General features: G+C 36.5%; 1 protein-coding gene across 1 annotated transcript; it reads right to left on the bottom strand.

Moving 5' to 3' along the window:
• Positions 1–382: 382 nt before the first annotated feature.
• On the bottom strand, positions 383–27,173 carry LOC115215671 (cyclic AMP-dependent transcription factor ATF-6 alpha). Its single transcript, XM_029784935.2, has 14 exons — positions 27,000–27,173; positions 21,754–21,821; positions 18,721–18,814; positions 17,647–17,786; positions 14,264–14,576; positions 12,233–12,411; positions 10,716–10,793; positions 7,945–8,052; positions 7,010–7,107; positions 5,625–5,888; positions 4,405–4,569; positions 3,305–3,422; positions 3,132–3,216; positions 383–753 (listed from the first exon to the last, which is right to left on the bottom strand). The coding sequence occupies exons 1-14, from the start codon at positions 27,067–27,069 to the stop codon at positions 578–580; spliced, it is 1,956 nt and encodes a 651-aa protein (XP_029640795.1). The 5' UTR covers positions 27,070–27,173; the 3' UTR covers positions 383–577.
• Between the last annotated feature and the right edge of the window lie 532 nt (positions 27,174–27,705).

Raw genomic sequence — 27,705 nt, 5'->3', positions numbered from 1 at the left:
TGAAACCCCATGGTTGCAAAGCAAGCTTCTTAATAACACAGCTATGCCTGCACCAACATACAGAGCCACTCGTATATACACAACAATGCGTATACAAAATGACTTGTATACACACACAGGTGTGTAGACTAACTTCTATACATTGTATACATACACACATATTCTAGACAGCAACTGAAGAAAAGGTCATATTTCTCTCTCTTTCTCTCTCTCTTAGTCATGAATGAACTATACTCCCTCTCAGATATATTTTACCACCACTCAATAAACCATCCTCCTGAGTCTGTCAAATGCGTACCTCAAGTATCTATACCCACTCAATACACTTGCGTAGTTGCTCCCGCAAGGTTTCAACCCCATATTGTAACAAATCACGCCATAATGATATGAAAACAATGTATATTGTGTATTATAAAGAAGTATACGTGTCTGAATGTATAATGTATAACTAGAGTTTTTGCTAAACTAGAGTTTCTGTCAACATCCACGTTACTCTGCTAACTCATAGCAAGGTGAAAATATCCCCAAACAATAAATATGAATAAATAAAAAAATATGAGTCCCAAATGATTTGTTCTTATACTTTTCTCTTGTGCTTTGTTGGTTTGCTGTTTGTGTGAACAGAATGAGAGCCATTTGGTTGTAATTGGTTTCTTGTCTCATACTTATCATGAACATGTATAAGTTGGGTGCTAACAACTTCACAGTCAATTTGAATCAGCCCAATACTTCCGTCAGGACGGTGCACAGAATCTAGAAAATTGAGAAAAATAGAAAAAAAGGCTTCAAATCGAAATCAGAGACAGAATCCCTACAAATTTAGAAACAAGAATTGTGATGACAATGACAATGTGTGTGTGTGTGTGTATATATATATATATATATGTGTGTGTGTGTGTGTGTGTATATGTGTGTGTGTGTGTGTGTATATATGTGTGTGTGTGTATATATATGTGTGTGTGTGTGTATATATATGTGTGTGTGTGTGTGTATATATATATACACACACACACACACACACATACATACATACATATATATATATATATATATATATATAAGAGGTGAGAACCAAAATCCTTCAAAGGGATGTCAAACCTCCAAGTCTGCCAATACAGTCCAAGTAAAGAATATATATAAAAATAGATGTTCAGTATTTACAAAAACAGTAAATGAATTATAAGGAAAGAATTGAATTAAAGTTCAGCTACACTTAGAATATTTTTCCTTTCCTTATACTTCATTTTATATATACATATATGAGAGAGAGAGAGAGATTGTGTGTTAAACCTAATGGCGGGGGAGAGTGGGTGTGTAGATGCACATGCGTACTTAACCCATCTCCCATTTTGATTCTTTCACTGGCTTTAGCCCTCCATTTTTCCCAGCTCCTTTTCCTCCTGTTAATTTATATGCTGTAACATACACACATCCGCAAATATATAAACATGCACAAACCCATAAATATACAAAGTGATACAGGAGCCTCTTCAGCCTATATACAATTTTAAGATTTTTTAGACTTACAATTTTGTTTTTCTATATTTTTAATACTGCCTTTGTCATTTAGTAGTCAACATCTTTTGATATATGTCACACCAGTGTCCAACTCATGCCAGCACTGAAGCTGGATGTTAAATGGAATTAATGATGATATATATGAGGGGAAGTCAAAAATTATCCACACTTTCACCATAACATATCTTTATATATATATTAATTAGAGAAGATATATTAACCTCTTAAAGGGATGATTACATCCAAGAATACACTAGTTCACTACCTTATATCTTTGGGTAATAAATTTCCCTAAATCAATAGATATATATTAAGCATATAATCCATATTCATCCAATTTCTTCTCTTAAATGAATATGGATTATCTATCTACCTACCTACCTACATACATATATATATACTTTATTAAAAAAGCAGCAAAAATATCACAAAGAAGCTCTAAGTAACAGGTTTTGTGATATTTTTGCTGCTTTTTAATAAAGTATATTACTCTACCTCTGGTATTCAAGTACTATTTTTTCCTCCTTGTTTCACATTTATGTGCTTACTCTAGTATATATATGTGTGTGTGTGTGCATACTTTTATCAAAGCTGTGAAATTATCACTAAACTGTTACTCACAGTTTCATGTTCCTGTTTGTTGGAAAGTTGCGATCAACTGTCCGATGAATGGGAACATGAAACTCTGAGTAACAGTTTTGTGATAAATTTGCAGTTTTAATAAAAGCATATTACTCTACCTTTGGTATTCGAGTACTATTTTTATCCACCTTGTTTTGCACTTATGTTCTCACCTGTGTGAGTGTGTGTGTGCATATATATATATATATCCACAAGGGGCTAAACACAGTGGACAAATGCGGACGGACAAACAGATTAAGTCAACTACATTGACCCCAGTGCGTAACTGGCACTAAATTTATCGACCCCAAAAGGATGAAAGGCAAAGTCGACCTTGGTGGAATTTGAACCCAGAACGTAATGGCAGATGAAATATGGCTACGCATTTCGCCTGACATGCTAATGTTTCTGTCAGCTCGCCGCATTATTATATATATATATATAGTACAAATAGTGAGGGATTATCAATTGGGGCAAAATTCTTCATAAGCTCTCTGTTGGCACATCAGACTAACAATATTGTTTAGATTAGTGAAGAACTCCAAGTAGTCTTTTGGTAGGGTTCCAAGTTATGGGTCATCACCATTCTGTATTGTAAATCCGTAGATGGGCTCCAGATAAACTGGTTTTTACTCAGAGTGATATATAAGAAACAAGTTAAAAATTACGGTCATTACATATAATTTCATTATTGAAGCAAATTTGGCTTACACCTGTTTCCAGTTGTTGTTATAGGGACATTACTGATAGGTTTACTCATTTGGGTCTATTGACCAATTGAGGTAAATTGAAAGACCTAAGAAAATTAATGCTACCTTCGTCAGAGCCAATCCAGGTACTAGTTTGATTTGGTAAGATTTCTACAGCTGGATGCCCTTCCTAATGCCAACTTCCTATATTTATACCATATTAATTATTGGAGACAGTATCTACAAGTACAATATTGCAATAAAGAAAATTAAACATCTATAAATAACAACTGAAATTCTCACCATTGAGGGCTAATGCAGGCATCATCATGGACATTCGAGGTCGCATAGTTTTATTGTGCGCAGTTGCAGGCAGTAGAAAGTGATCCTACAGAGATAATACAAGACATCTTTAATGCCATGGCATTTGTAAACACTCAATAAAAAACAAAAGTTCTCTAATCATAGTAACTTACCATGCTTAAAGATAATACATAGAAAGTATCATTTCTTCGAGGAATATTTTTAAGGTAATCTTTCTTATTTCTGGGACCATTTTCAAAAGGAAGCAGTTCATATTTTTGGTAGTCAGCTCTAATATAAGAAACAATGATTATCAAGAGATGAAGGGAGAAAATTAGAGATTTTTATAAAAAGATTGTTGATTTATATAAAGAACATGATTTATTACAGCAATCAGAATGAACAACTGTTGAAGTAACAGGTTTATTCTCTTTTGTTTTATGTCCATTTTCTACCAGGTAATTTAGACATGAGCACATTATTGATAAAATCAGGACTGCTTAATTGATGCCAGGACCGCCTGATCGATGCCAGGACCGCCTGATCGATGCCAGGACTGCTTGATCGATGCCAGGACTGCTTGATCGATGCCAGGACTGCTTGATCGATGCCAGGACCACCTGATTGATGCCAGGACCGCCTGATCGATGCCAAGACTGCCTGATCGATGCCAGGACCGTCCACTTGACTGGCTCCTTTGCTGGTGGTACGTAAAAATGACTAATTGAACATGACCGATGCCAGGCCAGCCTGACTGGCTCCTGTGCTGGTGGCTTGTAAAAAGCACCCATTACACTCTAGGAGTGGTTAGTATTAGGAAGGGCATCCAGCTGTAGAAACATGCCAGATCAGATTGGACCTGGTGCAGCTGCTGGCTTTCCAGACCTCAGTCAAATCGTCCAACCCATGCCAGCATAGAAAATGGGCGTTAAATGATGATGATGATGAGAGGCACTTGCAGCTGTTAATTACTCAAATATAAAATAGGAGTGGAACCTGTTATCAGCTGGACAACTGAGGTAAATTGCATTAAATGCCTTTTACAAGGTATTTAAAGGGTAGTTAATTTTAGTCTCATCCTCTTAGCATGATATCAATTAACAGATCACAGAAACTGAGTAATAAGATAATATAGATAAGGAAACAGAATTTAATCAGCTCCGTACAGCAAGGACAGGAGTTGTCAAATGTTATAGACATAACCAAGGATACAATAATCATTCAAGTCACTTTATGAACTGTGTGTGTTCTTTGTTGATAATGGAGTACTTACCTGAGCTTTTGCCAGGCATCAAAGTGACCATTGTTTGTGAATTTCTTGAACTGAAATACTGTTTCATGGTTATGGCTGTTCTTTTTGAAAGCAGGTTTCTTTAAAGTATTTTTTTTCTTTTGCTGTTCAAGTAACAGCATCCAGTCTGAGAGATCTCGAGCAATTCTGAAAGTGATAGAAATATCTTTTCAATACATTTGTTTGTATTCATACTCATATTAGCACACACACACACACACATATGTGTAACATGTTGATATGTAAATGTAGGCACAGGCACGACTGTGTGTATTGAAGCTTGCATTTCAACTAAGTGGTTTTGGATTCAGTTCCACAATGCAACAGCTTGAGGAATGTTTTTTTTTACTGTACCCCAGAGCTGGCAATTCCTTGTTAGAGCAAATAGTCAAGAGAAATTGTATGCAGCCTGTTGTGTGTGTGTGTGTGTGTGTTTACAACCTGTCCTGACTTTAGAATGTCACTGTTTATAGCTAAACAAAAGACATTCACTGCCATCCTTAGTGACATAAGTGGTGTGTGTATATACACACACACACACATATTGAAGATAAAAAGCAAAATACATTGACACCTTTATGACAAAACAAATTATGAATGAAAAACAAAACAAATTATTTCATCCTTTAACACTTAAACCAGTTAGATCCAGCCCAAATATTATACCTGTTTTATGTTCAAAATGACCAGAATTGGCCTTTTACACTTCCTTACAATATCATTTTAAAATAAAAAATTACATCTTTGAAATATTGATGCTACAAGATAACACAGGATTAATTTTTTAAAATGTGAATAAATAAGCCTTAGCTTTAACAACGGTAATCTGAATGCTAAAGGGAAAGTCAATAGGTTTTACTTTTTTAAAAATAATTATAACTGTGTAATTAATGATATATTATAATTTCGTAACTACTTGTAAGCAATATTGTTATAATTAGATAATCATAAAAATAGAGCTTGACTGTAACAGGGGAGATAATACATGGAGCATTCATTTTCTTCAATTACTTGCAAATATGCATATTTAAATGCCAATGAATATAAATGTCCTTGATTGATGAGACATGTTCCACCTACCGTGCTACTGAGGCACCTTATTTAATCTACTGTTGTTCAAATGTTCAAGTACTACACACACACACACACACGTTTAATTTGAAGCATTATCCTGATGTATGAGAAAATGCTGAAAGACTTACCTTATTGATTCTGTTTTGTTGAACTCACTTGAACATTTCTGTCTTTTAGAGTCTGTATTATTTGCAAGGAATGGTGGGTGTTCAAAGAGAACATCATTACTGGGTGCTACTTTGCTCATTCTATCTCTCCACTTTGAAGACAAAGCTTCTTGTAGTAACTTGCCACCATATTTATCACCAAATGACAATAGATGCCGACCAAGTGGCATGCTGAATTCATTTTTTAAATTTTCTACAGTATTTGAGTCTTTGAGAGAAAAGTAACTGCAGTAGGAAAGTATATGTGAAGAAGAAAATGAATTTAATGTTAGAAAAAATTAAATTCAATAAGTATAATTGAAGGTGGTAAAATAAAGTACAGAAATTTGTGATATGAAGATGTGGGACAACTGGTTACATGCTCATGGTTTTAGACCTTATAACTACAGCTTTTTTTGTGCTTTAGTAAACATACATAACTCTACTTAGCGGACAAATGGGTTCCACTCTTATAGTGGTGGGAAGGATATCAAGCAACAAACCCAATACCTTAACAATATCCAAAAATCTAAATGTAGGAAAGTCAGTTAGCTCATTCTAGCAGTGTAAAGAAATCTATCGTTCATTGTCCTCATTGTTTTTTAGTCAGATGGAATTTATTGATGCAGATTGTCTACAACTGAGTGACCTTCCTGTCATTAACCCTTGCCTGTTCCCAAGCAAAGTAATACTTCTTGAAGGGTAGATATATTTTACTGGAAGATTAGAAGTGAGGGACACTGATTGTATGACAGTGATGCTTATTTGTAACTATCATATGATGTGAAGGCAAGGAGACACAAACATACAGGCACATACACAATGGGATTCTTTCAGTTTCTGTCTATAAAACTTACTCACAAGGCTTTGGTTAGCCTGGGGCTATAATAGAAATTACTTGCCCAAGGTGCCACACAGCAGACTGAAAATGAATTGTAAAGTAAAAATCAGATTGGTCATAGACTAAACTGGGATGAGAACTGTTATGTTACCAAATACTTTTGTCGTTTTGAATCAGTTGTGCCCCATCCCAGGTAATTAAACTCTGTTCTCTATGAGTTTTCAATTAAAACTTGTATGTTGAAACAGAGCTTCATCTGCTCATCATAAGAAATTGCAAATGCAGTGTCTGAAACATTTAGCAAAATACATTTGTTGTGGTAAAGCTTTGAAGAAAAACGAAGTCTGAAAATGATGTCTTTCCATCAAGACGTTTACATATTAAAATACAATTCAGTCTAGCAAGAAAATAGCAATATAACACCAGGAGCTAATATACAACTTTTTTTTTTACCTAATAATCTAGAAATATAGAAGTAATTTCGTTTATGAAAGACTCCATTCATAAAGTGAGATAACGTTCTTACCTGAGTGGTCCCAATCTCATTGTTAACATGAGAACTATAGTCAAAAGGAATGTCTTTTTGCTACTTAACACGGGAACACATTTCTTCAGTTTGGCATTCTGTAGAACACAAGTGTAACAAAATTATTTAGAGATGGGTAAATTGTTTATTTTTAATAATTTTATGTAGACATTAAAGACAAGATTAACTAATTTTTTTAAAGCAGAAAGAAGTAAAAAAGAAGACATTGTTTTGGAGATTTCTTTTTTTATGGTTGTCTTCTAGCTAAGACTAACTAGCATGGACAATATTCTATTTTATGAAAGGATTTATGAAAAATAACAGGTTTCCAATAGACTAATCACTGAATCACTGTATTTCAGAGTGTCTGTAACTCAGTGCAGAACAACTACTACAAGGGGTATTTTTATTTGAAAGGATCCCCTTTCTTGATTTTCTTGCTAATATTTATATCTTTTGTTGATATACAAATAAATATCTATAGGATGGCTATAATGTTGGTCAAACTGGGGCCATAGAGAAGACACCTGCCACTATGTGGTTGTGAAGTGAACACGGTCAAAGAAAGATGACAAAGTGAGAGGTAAGCTGAATTAACTGTAGGGTTAGCTACAACTTAACAATGTAAAGAGATAATTATGAAAATAAAATTAGAAAAGTAGAATATTATTATTTTAATACTGACAGCATTAAGAAAAGAAATGCAGCCAGAAAAACAACCCAAACAAACAAAAGGTTACATCTTAGAAAGGAATTCTGATCCATTAAAAAGATTTTAAGCTCAATTTGAAAACAAAAGCAGCACAATTTTTAGATATAAACATAAATTTTTGAGACAATACAGTTATGGACATCAAACTTTGTACTAATGAACGTTGATCAAGTATTTTAAAATGTGTAATTTTTGGAAATTTAAACTTTTCCATCAACAATACCTCAGATTCAAGTAGGAAAATTTTATTTTTCAGTTTTTGGTTTTCTTTTTGAAGTTCATCATTCTGTTTGGTGAATTCATTTAAAGTTGTTTCCAAGTTTTGGAGATACTGTGGAAAAAAAACCCCAACCCAAAATAGATTAAGATGGTTACAATAAAATTTAGGACTATAAATGTGAATATTACCAATACATCTCATAACAAAGTATGACAGAAGGAATATTGAAAAACATGAGTTGTAGAAAAGTGACAAAAAGAGAAAAAGAAATAAAAATAAGCATTCAACAAAATATTGAGGTAAACTTATGTTTAAAATCACACAGCATCACTGAGTAGTGAAAACCAGCCATGGAAGCTTAAAAACACTGTAATCTTGAAAATAATAATTATAAACCTTTTATTTGAAATATCCTGGGAAACTATAAACTTGTTGAGTGTGTGTATAACATTAAAACTTTTGGTTGTGTGGATAACACTGAAACTTTTGATTGTTTGTCTAACACTGGAGTGTTTGCTAGTTCGTCTTTAACTTGTTGCAGTCTGGTGACTGCAACACTGCCTTAAAGCGATTGGGTGAACAAATTGACTCTGTACTTATTTTATTTTCCAGCCAGGTGCTTATCCTATCAGTCTCTTTTCGGCAAACTGCTAAGTTATGAAGATGTAAACAAACCAACACTGTTTGGAAAGCAGTGGTGGAAAACAAAACAGACATATACACATAGATACATATAACAGGCTTCTTTCAGTTTCCATCTTTTGTTGGCCTTGGACCATAGTAGAAGATGCCCAAGGTGCTATGCAGTGGGACTGAACCCAGAACCATGTGGTTGGGAAACAAACTTCTTATCACACAGTTACATGACTGTATATGTAACACTGAGACTTTTGACAGTGTGTATAACATGGAAAATTTTGAATGTGTGTGATTTTGACTGTGTATAACTTCGAGGTTTTTTCTTACTGTGTGGCACAAAATCAATTTACTTGGTTTATCGGTGCACAAATTATGGATGTGAACCTTGATACATGTAGTTCAAGCATAATTAGTATTCTTTCATTGAGTCATTTTAACTGGTAATTAACTAATTTCTTCATTTCAATCAATTTTGAAAATAATGAAAAGCTTTGTCATTCTTGAGCTGGTGTTCGGATTTGGAACATTAACATGAAATTTTGATGAAGGGTTTTAGTCCTCCAGGCAATAACAGAGGAATTTGAGACAGGTTGCTCCTAGGAGTTCCTCTGTTGACCAGAACTAGAGGAGAAGTTGCAGGTATGGAAACAAGGTCTAGAATAGAAAGGAGCTTACAGTTAACCTAGCAAAAACTAAAATCTTAGTAAATAGGAAGGCAGACAACAAATCCCTTCAGGTAGATGGTCCTGCTCAATCTGTAGAAAAGGCGAAGGTAGAAACTCCACAAGATGCACCTGATGTAAGCTTTGGACACATAAAAGGTGCAGCAATATCAGAGGAAGGTTAACAGGGAAACCAGCTTTTGTATGTGGAAAATGCACAGGAACAATAAACACTGAAAATGTACAGAAAATAGACTCCATCAACTGCCAGAGAGGCAAGTTGGAAGTAGCAGATAGCTTCCGTTGTCTAGGTGACCAAGTTAGTGGCAGAGGTGGATGCTCCAAGAGCATAGCTGTGAGATTAAGATTAGGTTGGGCAAAGTTTAGAGAGCTCCTACTTCTGCTGGCAACAAAGGGCCTCTCTCTCAGAGTGAAAGGCAGATTATATGATGCCTGTGTGTGAACAACTATGCTACATGGCAGAGAAACATGGGCTGTGATGGCCGAGGACATGTGTAGGCTTGAGAGAAATGAAGCCAGTATATTTTGCTGGATGTGCAATGTCAGAATGTATGTATGATAGAGTGTAAACATATTGAGAGAAAAGTTAGGCATAAGAGGCATCAGATGTGGTGTGCAAGGAAGACGACTGTGCTGGTATGATCATGTGATGCATATGGATGAGGACTGCTATGTAAAGTTGAGTTGATCTCTAACTGTGGAAGGAACCTGTGGTAGAGATAGATCCAAGAAGACAGGGGATGAAGTGGTGAAGCATAATCTTCGAACTTTGAGCCTCACAGAGGCAATGACTGGTGTCTAAGACTTGAGGTGATATGCCGTGCTTGAGAAGACCCGTCAAATCAAGTGAAATTGTAGCCATGGCCGATGCTGGTGTCACGTAACTTGCACCTGTGCAAGTGCAAAGGGCACTTTTTGATTATTGGACCGCATGGAGGCTGAAGTTCCTTTCCAGTTTTGGGCTTCATGGAGGCAATGACTGAGACCTTTGGCATTATGTCATGCTTGAGAAGAAGACCCATCAAGCCGAGCAAAATCACTATCATGGCAGATACTGGTGTCATGCAAATGGCACCCATACCGGTGGCATGTAAAAGTACTCATTACTCTTGGAGTGGTTGGTTTTAGGAAGGGCATCCGGCTGTAGAAAACCATGCCAAATCAGTCCAGTGTAGCCTTCCAGCCCCGGTCAAACTGCCCAACCTATGCCAGCATGGACAACAGACGTTAAATGATGATGATGATGAGTTTAAACAAAGTTTACATCTTAGAACCAGGGGTGGTATCACATAGGATAGTTTCAAAGGATTTTGTGTCTTGTGAGAAGAACCGGATAAGGCAACAGTGCCAAAGGAGATGCCATGGTTAATAAGTAGGAAGGGGACAGGTTAGAATTCATTACAGCAAGGTAAAGTGTAACCAGTTTTAAAAGTTAGATATAACATGACATACCTCTTTCTTCCGTTTCCGTGATAAACTGGCTGATTCTCTGTTTTTGATCATTCTCTGTTGTCGTTTTAATGCTTTGAACTGGAAATCATTAAAAGAATAAAGGAAAATATTTCACATTTGAGATGATAGACATACCATCAGTTAAAAACTGTTAATTCTACTCTCCACTGACATCAGATATTGAGTATTCATAATGTTTCAGCATTAAGCAAACAACATAGAGATAGATAGAGAGAGAGAGAAATAGAGAGTACAGAAGACACAGGTTGATATGTCATTAACTGACATAAGGCCACCTCCCTCACTTGAGAGGCTTTTTGTCTTGAAAGTTCCCTGATAATCTCACTAGTGCCAAAAAAAAAAAACCCATCCAGTATACTCTATTAAGTGGTTGGCATATTAGGAAGGACATCCAGTGGATATATGATGATGATGATGGTGAGGATGAACAAGAATCTGTATTAGTCTAGTAGAGGGTAGTTGTGTAAACAATAAAACAATTATAATTCAAGGTGAAGAAGAGACATGATTATATTTTTGAAAGTTGAGTTTCACAAATAAAATGCTGAAAGTGTAACTGAGAATATGTTGAATATGGTAATCATTTAAAGCAACAACTCCAAAAATAAACACTCTCAGGTACTTAAAGCAAAGAAATTATATGGGTAAAATAGTTTTTAAAAAAAATGAACAAAAATAATGTTAGGGGTTTTAATAAATGCTATTACAGATAATTTATCAGACCAGGTAATTTGGTAGCAAATATCAACGAGAGAATATTCAATAAAAAAGTTTTTTCATTCCTACAAATTTTTTTATTTTAGTGTGATAAGGAACATGCCAGAAAGTCTACCAGAAAGCAAAAGTAAGAAAGACATTGAGGCAGTAATATAAAAAATTTTGTAAATGGTGTAGATGGAGATGATGGCAGTAAGTTACTGATTAGGTGATCATCAAGGTTCAGATGGAATTTGTGGAGGTAGATTTTCTTTAGCTAGATGCCCTTCTTGTCACCAACCCTCACCATTTCCAAGAAAGGTTAATATTTCCCTATGGCCAGACAGAGTTTCATACAAGACTGGAAACAGATGACACTGCTTGTATATTTAGTGACACTCATTTACAAGTATCACATGATGTCAAGGCAAGGAGACTCACATACTTATGTACATGTGTGTGAGTATGTGTGTGTGTTACTGTCTTCTTGTAGTGACACTAAACGATAGTTGTGTCACCAACATACAAGCAGAGACATTTGTTTCCAGTCTTCCATGAAAATCTGTCTGGTCATAGGGAAATATTACTTTGTTTGGATAGAAGGTAGGTGAGAGTTGGTGACAGGAAGGCCATCTGGTGGTAGAAAAATCTGTCTCAACAGAATCCTATCCAACCCATGCAAGCATGGAAATGTGGGAAGTAAATGATGACAATGATGATGAAGCATCTTGTAAAATGTAATAAGATCAATGCATGTCTATAGATTGATTGTCCTACAAAAGGCATTATTGTTCACTTACACTATTATTTAGGTTGGAATGCAAAGGATTGGTGCCATTCATGTCAATAAATTCAGATGTAACTGTAGTTGCATCATTCTGTGGGTGAAGATCTGTTGAAGAACAAACTGGGTAGTTTGGTACTGAGATTCCATTTGATGTGGTCTGTGGTGGCACTGAGGTGGGCCAGCATTCACCATCTGTTCAATTAACAATAGCAAGGAAATCAAAAAAAAAAAAATCATCTGCAATTAAAATCTATAGCTAAGTGCTTTTATTCTACAGGGTTAGTTCAGCATTCTTTTCTATAGTTAATGTCTGTGTTGTTATTCATAGATAGTATATTGCAATTTTCCTCTTTAGGATAGTTCAACATAAGCTGTATTCACTCTTTCAGTTCTATATTTAAGAGAAGAGGAATTATTTACATTATTTACATTTGACAGATATTTGTCCTCATCTTGTTTGTTGTTAACTCGTTTCGGCTGATATACCCTCCAGCCTTCATCGGATGTCTTGGGGAAATTTCGAACCTGGGTTCTCATTCCTAAGGTATTTTTCGATATTATTATTATTCAGGTTACTGCCTGGAATTGAACTTGGAATCTTGGGGTTAGTAGCCCGCACTCTTAACCACTATGCCATATGCCTGTAGGAATGAGAACCCAGGTTCGAAATTTCCCCAATGATGAAGGTTGGAGGGTATATCAGCTGAAACATTGTGTTAACAACAAACAAGATGAGGACAAATATCCGTCAAATGTTAATAATATAAATAATGTATTAACTTTTTGTCTAACATGATGATGATGATCTAGTTTCAGATCAGCTCTGAGTGAGCATATCCATGATTAAAACCGTTCCATCTGTGACTATCCTACCTTTTTAAGGGTATCTAGGTCTACATTATTCAATGTGTTCCTTCTGTATTTAAGGAGTGGCTTGAGGGAGATTTGGCAATTATTTCTAGCAGGCTATGTGACTCCATAGAGGCTATGGTGTTGATTAAAAAAAAATATGTAGGAATAAAATTTGAGATTTTATTTGCCAAATTGTTCTTAGATTAAGTTTCCAAGTTTGAAATTGACCAATATAAGCTTAGGTTTTTAGTTCCGTGGCTGAGATACACTAGTTAAGCTGACTACTGACTTCATTATTTGAATTCTGACAAATATACTAGAATATATACATTTTATCTTAACTTGTTACTGCAGCCCCACTCAGTTGAAGAAGATCTTGCTCTTGTGAGCTACATGCTGACCTCACGTGTGTTGGTGCTATGTAAAGAGTGCCCAGTCCACACTCTGTAAAGCGGTTGGTGTTAGGAAGGGAGTATAGCAGTAGAAACGATGCTAAAACAGACATTAGAGCACAATAAAGTCTTCTGACCTGTCAGATCTTGTGAAACCATCCAAACCATGCCAGCATGGAAGATGGATGTTAAAATATAATGATGATGAGGAAATTAAAATTCTTAGTCTGTTTCTTACAAATACCAGCTAGAAAAGACATGTTAAAACAATTTCCTCAACTGAAACTATAGTAAGCTGAATGTAAAGAGCTAACTGTTCCAGAAAACTCTGACAAATGTATGTTAGCAGGAATTTAAAGAGGTATTCATTCTTATTCCATACCAGAATAGCTTATAACAATCTTTCGTTAATGGATGGTTATAACATTTACTTGTTCAATAACTGATATTTTCTTACCAAGGTAGCAAAGATTTTAAGCTGGCAGTTGTACAAGACAAACTTCTGTATTTTATATTTGTCAATATCTAAATGCATGATTCAGAAGAGATTTGAAAGAAAACAACAGTAATTATATTGGATTCCTGTTTTGGCACAGGGCCAGCAGCTTGGTACTTACTTTATCAACCCTGGAAAGTTGAAATGTAAAATCGACCATGGCTGAATTTGAACTCAGAATGTAGTGATGGATGAAATGCCGCTAAGCATTTTGCCAGGCAGACTAACGATTCTGGTAGCTCGCTGCCTTAACAATGGTAAATATATTGAAAATAAATAGTAAAACATTTTCCTTTACACTTACTGGTCTTGGAAGTAGTCAAAGGATTCTGGCCATCAGACATTCTTGGTTTAATCTTCACTTTAGAGTTTACAATGGTGCTAATGTTAGATGATGTCAATGTTGGTGAAGGAACTGAAGTGAGACAGGTGACCGGCTGAGTGGGAAGAAGATTGCTCTGCATTACTTGCATGACTGAAGGGTTAGTAAGATTTGAGCCAACACCAGGGTTGATTACAGAATTTGCAGCATTGGCATTAGCCTGATTTACAAAAGAGAGGACAAAATCTTTTGATTCTGACTTTAGATCAGAATGGTAATGAAACTGGTCATTTATCTGGCAAAAAAAAAGAAAAAAAGAGAAACTTTTAAAAAACAAGAAGAAATCAGTGGAAAAAATGTAATTTGCAATATATTAAAACAAAAATATTAGTATGTTTAAATGTTAATATAAACCATCAAGAATAATATAAATATTCTTTTCTATCTAGGCACAAGGCCCGAAATTTTTGGGGAGGGGGCCAGTCGATTAGATCAACCTCAGTATGAAACTGGTACTTAATTTATTGATCCCAAAAGGATGAAAGGCAAAGTCGACCTTGGCGGAATTTGAACTCAGAACATAAAGACAGACAAAAGACCACTAAGCATTTCACCTGGCATGCTAACATTTCTGCCAGCTTGCTGCCTTACATAATGTCGTAAATATTGTATAGGGGGATATAATTTAACAGTACCACCAGACTGGCTCCTGTGCAGGTAGCATGTAAAAAACACCCTTTGAGTGTGGTCGTTGCCAGAATTGTCTGACTGGCCCTCGTGCCAGTAGCACGTAAAAGCACCCACAACACTCTCGGAGTGGTTGGCATTAGGAAGGGCATCCAGCTGTAGAAGCTTTGCCAAATCAGATTGAGCCTGGTGCAGCCTTCTGGCTCACTAGTCCTCAGTCAAACCATCCAACTCATGCCAGCATGGAAAACAGACATTAAATGACAATGATGATGATGATGAATGCCATATAAATATTGATACAGTGACATATGGTATTTTACAAAGTTATATAAATACAATAATTACCTATAAACACTGCACCCCCTCCAATCCTCATTATTAGACCTTCCTGACATATGTATTTCTCCTCTCATTTACAAGTTTCAATCTCCCAGTTTCCCCATTATTAAAACGTTTCACAAATAAATGAAATGTTATAGATGCAGTTCTTATGCTCTGGCTATTTCAAGATAGTTTTAACTTTGTTGAGGAATCTTTGAAGTGTGCTGTGAGTATATGATGGGCTGGATATTCGTTACTCATGGATATAATGCATTTCTTCTGTATAAACTGATATGTTGGTGCAGATTCTTTTTGCTCAATGTTGTAGATATTTGACAACTCATTTCTTAATACTATATGGATAATGCGACTCAAAGTAGTTGGTTTTGATATATTCACGTCTAACATTTCTCTTTTAACCCTGTACAGAAAGTAATGGTATATGGTTTTGTCACTGTCCTTTTTCCAGAATAAATTGGAGTGATCTAGAATTCATGGGCTCTACAATAACCTGAATCTCTCCTTGACATAATCAGAGCATAAAGGTATCAAGCTGTACAAGGTAAAAACACTGAAATCTGCAGCCTGGTTACATGTTCCAAATAATTAGAATCTTATTTACACCAACTCATCTCAGATAAAATTTAAAATTCAAATGTAAGAGAATAGTTCATGATAAGGTAAAATATTTTCTTTCATTGGTTATGCCAATATATAACCAATGTCACTTTTTAGGATAGAGAGCATTTCCAGTGGTAAATTCTTAATGAATTTAACCCTTTTGTTATTGTATTTATTTTGAGATGCTCTGTGTTTCTTTCAATTACTTTAAATATAAAAAAGAATTTAGGAAAATAACTTAGCTAGTGTTAGGAACATAAATTGTGACTAAGGTTTGGTGGAAGATTTTAATTCAAAACATTTGTACTCAGAGCCAGAGCTGGTTTCAGCCAGGTTGGTATCGAAAGAGTTAAATTTATAAAAATTAGATAGCAGAGTTGTTCTAGAATTACACTTACCATAAGTCCATTTATGCTCGACATTAATCTTATAAAAAGAGAAATGTGATACTGAAACTATATCTAAAATATTCAGGTTTTTATGGAAAACGTAATTTGCATGTGAAAAGAATTTTAACTGATTGAGATAGTTAATTAGTAAATGAATCATTAACAGAGAAAAAAAGATACTTCGCTGGACTCTAAAATTCATTTAATCAGATATAAAGTCAATATTATTGATGATATTACTTCTAATATAATTCTTTCTAATTCTGGCAAAGGTCAGCAATTTTGAGGGGAGGGAGTTAATACAACTGACCCCAATACATGACTGGTACTTTATTTTATCAACCCTGAAAGGACGAAAAGCAAAGTTGATCTTGGCGGAATTTGAACTCAGAATGTAAAGAAGCAAAACAAACACTACAAAGCATTTTCTGAAACTAACAATTCTACCTGCTTTTTACCTTAATTACCTTCAATACAATACAAATACCTTTTTTGTTTATTGATTCAAGAGAGTAGAGAAGTTTATCTTGGTGAAATAGGAATTTAAGCTTGAAAGTTCATAAACGAAGTAAAGTGTAACTTGGTCTAATTACTTTCTATCTCTGCTAAATAAAATATCTGTTTAACTGTACCTAAAATATTAGTTACCATTGACAACAGGTTCACACAGAACTATTGTTCACACCACAGCTGAAAGCAAATCTTTATAGTAATGGTTTTCTTTTCATGCTCTGATAGATAAAGTTTAGATAAACAATATATTTTGTAATACCATGTTGTTCAACCATACATTTAATATTTTGTTCAACCATGCATTTAATAGACATCTGACGACTTGATTTAATGTCACTGAATAAATTAAAAAGAAAAAAAGCAATCTTCTCCAATATTCATTTTCTCAAAGGTGGTGAGCTGGCAGAAAAGTTAGCGCACTAGGCGAAATGCTTAGCAGTATTTCGCCTGTCTTTATGTTCTGAGTTCAAATTCCGCTTAGGTTGACTTTGCCTTCCATCATTTTGGGGTTGATAAATTAAACACCAGTTGCATACTAGGGTTGATCTAATTGACTGGCCCCCTCTCCATGAATATTCTATTTTCATTCTTTACAATGTAAACACTGAGAAATTCCAGCTAGCTCCCTCTTACAGGGATATCCAAGAATCTAACCATCCATCTAACTGCTTGCTCTATTTCTTCACTTGCTATTGCATTGCTTGGTCTAGAATACTACTTCAAGCCTTGCAGCTTGTGAAAATATGAATAACTTCAGACAATTCCTAAATTATGGATATCATGGCCACTTTTTAAGTTTTGAAATAAAAATAAAGCTAATAAATCACTTACGGGTTTATAACTTTCTATGCCAGAATCAGAGCCAGGTGTTGAAGAAGGGGACAATGGTTCTTGTTTGATAGCCAGATCATTAGCAGATCCATCTGAACTGTTAGAGTGTGGTGACAAAGGCTCCGGTTTAAGAGTAACACCTTAATAAAAAATTTAATATTATTTAATAATTACAAAAAAAAAAAAAAAAAAAGAAAAAAGCAAATTGTGAAAACAAATTAGCAAGTATTTTATATTCCTCGTTTTATGTTCATTTAGGTGCAGACATGGCTGTGTGGTTAAGGAGTTCACTTCCCAACTCTGTGGTTTGGGGTTCAGTCCCACTGCTTGACACATTGGGTAAGTATCTTCCACTATAGTCCTGAGTGGACCAAAGCCTTGTGAGTGGACCTGGTAAATGGAAACTGAAAGAACTTGTTGTATATGTGTATCCATGTCCTGACATCGTTACGAGAAAATATTACTTGGCATGAAAACAGATGAGAGCTGGTGACTGGAAAGGCATCTGGCTGTATACAATTTGTCTCAATGAATTCTCTCAAAGCCATGGAAGTAAGGAAAAGTGGACATTACATGAAGATGAGGATTAGGATGAGTGGGGTGGCCTATTGAGCTGTGAGATAATAAAATATCCAGTGATTGGTGCTAGGAAGGGCATCCAGCCACAGAAGCTATGCAAAAACTGGAATGCACAAGTGAGACATGTCCTACCTATTCTTAGACAATGATGACTTATTTTAATCCACATCAGTGTGGGAAGTGGTTGATGAGATAAACTGGAATATGAGAATATGCTCCTTGATTGTGATAAGATTTGAGGCCAATTGTACAACACCTTAACCTCACATTCATTGTATTTCTGTAATGTACTACAACAACCTTTTCTTGCACTTGTGAAACCACAATAAGTTATCTTGAGCATTCCATTCTAAATGTTAGAAATACGCTACAATAATTATTTTGAGAGAGAGAAAGAGGGAAGAGAGGGAGTTGACATTTATACGGGTTTGTGGATCAAAAGAAAAATCTTGTCATCATATTGTTTTAAAGAGGCAAAACAGAGCATTGACTTACCATGAACCCCACTATCTGAACTATCACTGAGATCATGCCAGCAGACCTCTTCAGTTAAAGAATTACACTGTATGGGACTGCTATTTATGGAAATCTGCCAAAAACATCAAATATAAACAATGATAAAAAAGTAAATATACAAGAATAGTCACATCATTATAAAGTGATAATCAAAAGATATGTAAGAAGATGCAATTTTTCCATCTTGCATTTCACGATGACCCCAGTCCTGTAAGACCTTTGCCAACTGTTCCCTGCTTTTGTCTACTGAAAGCTGTTATGTCACTATGGTGTTTACCTTTTATCTTTTGTTTCAGTCACACACTGTGGCTAGGCCGGGGCACTGCTTTTGAGAATTTTAGTCCAATCATCATCATCATTTAGCGTCCGTTCTCCATGCTAGCATGGGTTGGACGGTTCAACTGGGGTCTGTGAAGCTGGAAGGCTTCATCAGGCCCAGTCAGATCTGGCAGTGTTTCTACGGCTGGATGCCCTTCCTAACGCCAACCACTCCGTGAGTGTAGTGGGTGCTTTTTACGTGCCACCTGCACAGGTGCCAGACAGAGCTGGCAAACGGCCACGAACGGATGGTGCTTTTACGTGTCACCGGCACGGGGGCCAGGCGAGGCTGGCAACGGACACGAACGGATGGTGCTTTTTACGTGCCACCAACACGGGGGCCAGACAGAGCTGGCAAACAGCCACGAACGGATGGTGCTTTTACGTGTCACCGGCACGGGGGCCAGGCGAGGCTGGCAACGGGCACGAACGGATGGTGCTTTTACATGCCACCGACACGGGGGCCAGACAGGGCTGGCAAACGGCCACGAACGGATGGTGCTTTTACGTGTCACCGGCACGGGGGCCAGGCAAGGCTGGCAACGGACACGAACGGATGGTGCTTTTACATGCCACCTACACGGGGGCCAGACAGGGCTGGCGAACGGCTACGAACGGATGGTACTTTTACGTGTCACCTGCATGGGGGCCCTGATGTTGATCGACCTCAATTTGGTTTGATCTTGATTTTGACTGTTCTCACTGGTCTTGCCGGGTTTTCTCACGCACAGCATACCTCCAAAGGTCTCGGTCACTGGTCATTTCCTTGGTGAGACCTAAAGTTCGAAGGTCGTGCTTCACCACCTCGACCCAGGTTTTCCTGGGTCTACCTCTTCCACAGGTCCCCTCAACTGCCAGGGTGTGGCACTTTCGCACACAACTATCTTCAGCCATTCTCATCACATGACCATACCAGCGCATACGTCTCTCTTGCACACAACAACTGATACTTCTTAGGTTCAACTTTTCTCTCAAGGTACTTACACTCTGTCGATTATGAACACTGACGTTACACATCCATCGGAGCATACTAGCTTCATTTCTTGCGAGCTTACGCAAATCCTCAGCAGTCACAGCCCAAGTTTCACTACCATGTAGCATACATTTATATATATATATATATGTAAAAGCCTGCAAAGTCCATGAGTTTTGGAAACATTTAAGTATGGAATCAACTTTGTGCCTCAGTTGTTAAATGTCAGGTGCCTGCAGCCATCAGCATATCTGCCAACACTATTCATGGCCTCCTGACCTCCTTATGCACTCTTTGCCTTTTTGGTACACTTTTCCGTTTGGTTGTGTTTTGTCCTGTGTATTTTGCAGGTAACTTTTGCTGGTCATTGCTCTTTACCTGTTTTACCATTCTCGTTTACCCTATCCTGATGAGCTGTAGTGCACATGAGCTTTGTATACAATGAATTCATTATTATAAATCCCCCCCACCCCACAAATAGAATTATTTAATCTCAAATTTTTATCTAATGTTAAATGAAAATGTAAATTTACCAAAATAAAAACAAATCAAAAGACTATTTTAAACCATTACAACATTATATATCTAAGATATTCTACTTTAAGCCATGTAGCGTTGATGATGTAGTGGATGTAACTATGTCCATCAGATTAAATCAAAATCTATACAATTCTTGAGTGAGTGGAGTCAGAGAATAAGAAAATGGTTTCAATCCTGAGAAACTAGTTATAAAGTCAAGATGAACAACTTCATATGTAATAAAATTCTCAAGGTATGAAAATAATCTTATCATCTCGTTTAAAGTCCACTTTCCATGCTAGCATGGGTTGGGCGATTTGACTGAGGACTGGCAAACCAGATGGCTGCACCAGGCTCCAATCTTGATCTGGCAGAGTTTCTACAGCTGGATGCCCTTCCTAATGCCAACCACTCTGGACAACTGAATTTCATTTATCAAGTAAACTCTAATATAGTCACTCAAAACATGTACCAGCCCACTCAAAAGTACCTTGGATTGTAGGGCGACATGCTGTGCTTGATGAGACCTATTGAGTCAAGTACATCAACATCAACAGCAATATCAAAATCAAATCAAATGAAAATTGTAGTTGTTACCTCCATGCTGGTAGCTCATAAAAAGCACCATTCGAAAATCAGCTCCTCTAGCCTCTGTACCAGTGGCACATAAAAAGCACCCACTACACTCTCGGAGTGGTTGGTGTTAGGAAGGGCATCCAGCTGTAGAAACACTGCCAGATCAGACTGGGGCCTGGTCCCAGACCCCAGCTGAACTGTCCAACCAATGCCAGCATGGAAAACGGATGTTAAACGATGATGATGATTTCCCCTGAATCTGTGCTTACAGTTTCAAAAGTAAACAACCATATTTTCCATTTAACCATTGTTACTGCATTTCTGTTGAAACACACTGCCTTTGTTTTAATTCATTTTGAAAATAACAAAGAATTTAGTAAAATAATTTTGTTCTTATTAAGTTGATTTTGTAATATAATTTCACATGGAAATTTTGATGGAACGTTTCAATTTAGATCACTTCAAAAAACCAGGAGTGGGTGACATGAAATGGGTTAATTCCAGAGTTAATTCTACAACAATTAAAAATCATGATAGTCTTTTTAAAAGTATTATAGAAACATAAATAGAATAATCATATTGTCTCATACAAACCAAAGATTTCTAAGATAGGTAACTGGACTCACCTCAATGTCCTGCAAAGTTTTTCTACAGAGATCATCAAATGGATAAGATATGTTCTTTTGAAATGCAGCTGAAAATTAGAAAAAAACTCAACTGTTATTAAAAACAATATGTTTAGTAAAATGAAATACTTTCTCTCACTGTCATTTCCACCCTCCCCTTCCCCCACCTTTTCTACACACTAATGCATAAGATGAATATGATTTCTTTCTTATTTAACCCACAATGAAGTTTTGTAATGTTTAAATATATTTCAGTTTTGCAGTTCTTACTTACACTATGTTGTGCATTATACATGTGTGTGTGTGTATTGTATACATATTATCTTATAATAATTCTGCTTGCCATATTTACTTAGCCTGTTGGTAGTGCTTTCATGTGATTAAAGAAAAAGAGGATAAGGCGAAGAGAGAGAGAGAAAGAGGGAGAGAGAAGCATCCATAACATGTGGTAGGGGGAATGTAATATTTATTACGTGGTTAAAAAAGTTAGTTGAAGGTAGTGATATAGAAGAGAGTTAGGAATATAATTTTAGCAGAGGGGTGGTGTTCTGATTGCAAGATTAAAGAAAGGTAGAAAGTGAGAGATGATGGTGGTTGTTGTGGGGGAGGTGGCGATGGTGAATGCATAGGGAAAGTAATTTCTTTATAATTGAATTAAGTTTTTTTATATTACCTATCACTTAATGAGACATTTGATGAAGTGGGGCTGTTCTTGCCTGAATCTGTATTCGGCCATGGTCAGCTATATGTTGCATTCTCAAGGGCTCACAAATTATCTGATGTGAGAGTTAAAGCTATCAACACTGACAAACAAGGGAAAAGAAGAGGGAGAACTTACATGAAGAACATAGGCTTCAAAGAAGTATTTTTATTGAAAAGTGTGCGCAAATTGAAATGTGTATTGGCTCTGATCCATTGCCTTGGCTTGTAAGTTACCAACGATGTGATTTTCAGAGTATGTCATGTTGCATTAAATTTTTGCCCCTGTGAAATTGTGACTTCTACCCTGCATGCATTAGGAAAAACAGGGTATTGTAGTTGCTTATCTTTGTGAGTCTGTGTGTTTGCAAAATTACTGGAAAATGGCTGAATGGATTTTCACCAAATTTAGCAGAAATACTCAATGGTTTGAACTCATTAAATTTTGGTTTGATTATCTTAAAAACTGGTGGACTGGTGAATCAAAATGTATTTTTCCTTTTGCGCAAACGATAAACAGGGGAAATAACTCTTGATGTCATTTTGTTGAAATATGAATTCATCTGAGAATGTATTTATCAAATAATAATTTTATTTTATCCTTGGGTGTGTGCAGGATATGCATCACCCCTCCGACACCTTTTTTTTCATTTACATATAAAAAAATTTTTTTACTATAAAATTTTTGTTTTCTAAATATGAAATTGTGATTGTTGTTTATTTTAAAATGCAATTTTTTCTGTTTATGGGGAAAATGGGAAAATAAGAGTGAATATTTATTTTAAGAGTGCTGCATATTAAGTCTATAAAATTGATAAAACTGAGCATAAAGTATATATATAAAGTGCTTTAAGTAATCATTGTATTCCAATTTCTTTCACTTTTCAATGAAAAGCAGATAAGTGACCATCTTTTTTTCAATCCCAATCTTTCACATATCTTTCTGGCCCAGGGGAAACATTACCTTGCTTGGAAACAGGTGACGGTTGGCAACAGGAAGGGTATCTAGTCATAAAATATTTACCCCAATAAATTATGTCTGACTCATGCAAACATGGAATAGTTAAAGATTAAAATGGTGCGCTGATGTGGCCGATGACAGTACGGCCTGATTGGCACTCGTGCCAGTGGAATGTTAAAAGCACATCTGAGCATGATCATTGCCAGGGTCACGAATTGGCTCCCGTAAAAAGAATCATTTGAGAGTGATCATTGCCAGCGTTGCCTTACCAGCACATGTGCGGATGGCACATGAAGAACAACATCCAAGTGTGGTCATTGCCAGTGCTGCCAGACTGGCTCCCATGCAGGTAGCATGTAAAAAACACCTTTTGAGTGTGGTCATTGCCAGAACTGCCTGACTGGCCCTCATGATGGTTGCACATAAAAGCACCCACTACACTCTCAGAGTGGTTGGTGTTAGGAAGGGCATCCAGCCGTAGAAACTTTGCTAGATCAGATTGGAGCCTGGTGCAGCCTTCTGGCTCGCCAGTCCTCAGTCAAACCGTCCAACCCATGCCAGCATGGAAAGAGGACGTTAAACGACGATGACGAAAATATGTATGGCATACCTACAAATGTGCTCCACGTATATTAAATATTTTGTCTATATTTATTAGGTATGTCATGTTCATTACATAATTTCTTGTTCCTTTGTCCTTTAATTTCTTATATACATATAACCTGTTATATATATATATATAAAAAGTTATATATGTATATACATATGTATGTTCTCTTTATTAGTATTTATCTATCTATCTATCTATATCTATATATATTATCAGCATTTTGGATAATTTTTTATTAATGTCTCATTCATGGAGACTCCCCAGATATAAATTTTATAGAAAATTTCTTTGCCTTTTATACAAATCTGGAAGAGGATGTATTTCTGCTTTGTTTCACTATCTATATGCGTGTGTACACATATGTAAAATCGCACATATAGATAGAAATTTTCTGTAAAACCTATGAAACTGGGGTGATCTCAGGTTAGTGGTTCCAGAGATATGTTGGGCCGACCAGGTCCACCAGTGCTTTCCATTACTGGCAGTCCCATGCCAGTCCCTCTGCATACTCCAAAATGATACTGAGCCTCTGGAGAACTTCCCCAGTCATGTCCAGCCATCTGGTGTGAGGCCTGTCACAAGGTGTCCTCCAGCCTGCAGCTTCTGTGTTGAACGAGAGTAAAACCTTGGTAGAATGATCTAGTGGGAGACAGAGGACATGTCTATACCAATGCATGTGACAGATAGCAGGCTGATGTGTGCACACATGCAGTTCTTTGAGAGAAATGTAATGGTACTATCTGATGTTCTTGATAATTCTCAGGCCTCTGCTTTAGAAGCTGTCAATCCTCTTTGCCAGGGTCTTTGAGGGAGGTCACGTTTCTGTTAAATAATGTTATTATTTTTAAATACTTTTAAGAATAACTGAGGATTCATTTTTGGTGTGACTCAAATTTGTTTTGAAAATCAAGTTGACTGGGACTTCAGAGAAAAAAAAGAAAAAAGAATATAGGTGCAGGAGTGGCTGTGTGGTAAGAAGTTTGCTTCCCAACCACATGGTTCTGGGTTCAGTCCCACTGCGTGGTATCTTGTGCAAGTGTCTTCTACTATAGCATCAGGCCGACCAATGCCTTGTGAGGGAATTTGGTAGATGGAAACTGAAAGAAGCCCATCGTGTGTTTGTCCCCTACCATAGCTTGACAACCAATGTTGGTGTGTTTACGTCCCCGTAACTTAACAGATTGGCAATAGAGACCAATAGAACAAGACTTACAAAGTCCTTGGGTCAATTTGTTCGACTGAAGGTGGTGCTCTAGCATGGTCGCAGTCAAATGACTGAAACAAGTAAAATACATGTGTGTATATATATATATATAGTCTATGCGGTAAGTTTAAATTTGCTTCCTAATCATATGGTTCTGTGTTCAGTCCCAGTGCATGGCACTTTGGGTGTCTTCTACTATGGCCTTAGGCCAATCAAAGCCTTGTCAGTGGATTTGGTAGACAAAAACTGAAAGAAGCCCATCGTATATAGGTGTATGTGTCTTTGTTTGTCCACCACCGCCTGACAACACGTGTTGGTGTGATTACGTCTCTGTAACTTAGCGGTTTGGCAAAAAGAGACAGGCAGAACATTAAGAAAAATAAGTAACAGGGTCGATTTGTTTGACTACTAAACCAATGATGGAAACAATATATATATATATATAAATAAAGACCCCCTTCAGGTCATGACTAACCATGGGATTGTAGCTAGGAAGTTACCCTCCCAGGCACAAGTCCGGGCAAGGTTGTTTATAGAAGACCAGCAGTCGCCCATGCATACCGGCCTTCCCTATTCACACCACTGATGTTATCCAAGGTACAGCTTGGCACCAGTGATGTCGCAACTCACTTCTACAACTGAGTGAAATAAAGTGCCTTGCTCAAGAACACAACACGCAGCTCGGTTCGGGATTCGAACTCACAACCTCGCGATCGTAAGCTCGATGCTCTAACCACTAAGGCATGCGCCTTCACACACACACATATATATGTGAAAATCTGTAAGCTACTATAAAGTCTATTTTAGAATTTACTTACATTTTCTATGTTAGATATATTATTTTTACTATTTTCAAAATTAATTAGTTTCAAAATATAGGTTCAGAATTGTTTTTGTAAAGCATGTTGTTTGAATGTGTCGTATGCTTTTTCTTTTAAAAAGCAGAAGGGTGTGGCTCTCTAGAAAATTATCGCATGTCAAACAACTATGTAGTGGGCTCTTGTATGACACTGGTGTGGTATAAATGCGGTTACAGATTATATTACTAAACGAGAGCGTGAGTAAAAGCAACGTTAACCGTAACAGGATTTAAAATATGGTCGGTGTGGAAGTAGTTAAAAAAATGGACCACTCAAGCCGGCTCTCTCAGCATTTTAAGAGTTCCGAATAAAAAACGAAGTAGAATAATATTTTCATGGTTTGAAAACAAGTTATTCGTCGGATTTGTGATCAATCAGAAAATGTGTAAATTAAAAGGAATGCTCGGAGTGTAGTATTTAACCCAGGTCAGTCCAGCCGGACGTGTTTTAGTCACTGTATAAAGGGCTACTTATTATTCAATGTATCCTCCCTCTTTTATTTAGCACGGCAGAGAATAGTTTACTGCTGTTTCTAGCTTCTCCTCTAACTATATAGAGTACTTTATTATCAGCAACACAACGAAATGTCGCTAGTTTAAAGCTGTAGGTCAACTATGATTGAGAAGACCTATAAACAACAGCACTCCAGCTATGGCCATTAAGTCATTTGGGTTTGGAGAATGGGGCATCTAGGACTACATTACCTAATGTGCATTCTTACAGTTTGTCAAAAAGATGGTGGGTTATTATTTGTGGGATTTATTATGTTGTTATTTCTAACAAACCGATTGACCACGCAGAAGCTACCTTGTCGACTAGAAGAAGGCGTGTAGCCTTGTGGACAGACACGAGGAGACATGGCGATGTCTTACTCATGTTTGTAAAGTAAGTCCTCTTGAAATGTTTACTTACCGAATTCATCTTCATGGAAGAAATTATCCTCCAGAAATTGATCAGAAAGACTCAAGTTTGTCGTTGCCATGGCGTAGTGTGGTTAACAAAATAATCTTCCATCAAAGTTGCTCTCCCAACCTGGTCAGACATTAGACACTATCGCTTAGTTACGACTGTTAACAAAACAAACATCGATTAGTACACACTGAAAATATCGTTTTCATTGGTCACTTATCAGCATCGTTTAGTTTAGTCTGTCAACATCATTTTCATTGGTCTATTTATTTACGCTTCCACCTTATCATTCATTTAATTTTCATGAGTAAATTCTTTCAACAGGATTTAATTCGCATGTTACAATTCCGTTTACCCTTTTTAAAGAAAGTGTGGACTTTTGCTTTAAGCCAATAATCACACACCATATTACTAAATCAAACCCGAATGTTATTTTGGGGACGCCAGCGTTGTCGGAAATTTCTGAGATTTGAAAATAGTTGAAGTCGGACGTAGAAGAGGCAGAAGTGAAATTACCTATTTTCCTTCAGTTTAAAAATAACGAAACCAGCATGCAAAATTTTGATACTTCCAAAACTGCCTATAACGATTAGCGGAAACGTTTACTGGCGTATGATGGTATAATTTAGTCCTCCTAACCAATTCTCATGTAGTATATATACAAAAGTAATTATTTAAGATTTGGGTATGTTCCTAATAGTTAACCGTT

The sequence above is a fragment of the Octopus sinensis genome, linkage group LG9 (assembly GCF_006345805.1).
Source record: "Octopus sinensis linkage group LG9, ASM634580v1, whole genome shotgun sequence".
Lineage (NCBI taxonomy): Eukaryota > Metazoa > Mollusca > Cephalopoda > Octopoda > Octopodidae > Octopus > Octopus sinensis.
Note: the sequence above shows the minus strand (reverse complement) of the source record. Positions and strands in the feature narration are given on the sequence as shown.

Excerpts from the sequence above, each read along its gene's own strand:
- LOC115215671 (XM_029784935.2), bottom strand. The coding sequence starts at position 27,069 with ATGGCAACGACAAACTTGAGTCTTTCTGATCAATTTCTGGAGGATAAT. Across the intron at positions 10,794-12,232 it reads ATTCCAACCTAAATAATAGT|TTCAAAGCATTAAAACGACA; the intron begins GTAAGTGAACAA and ends AATGATTTCCAG. Across the intron at positions 3,217-3,304 it reads ATGTATTATCTTTAAGCATG|GATCACTTTCTACTGCCTGC; the intron begins GTAAGTTACTAT and ends TTATCTCTGTAG.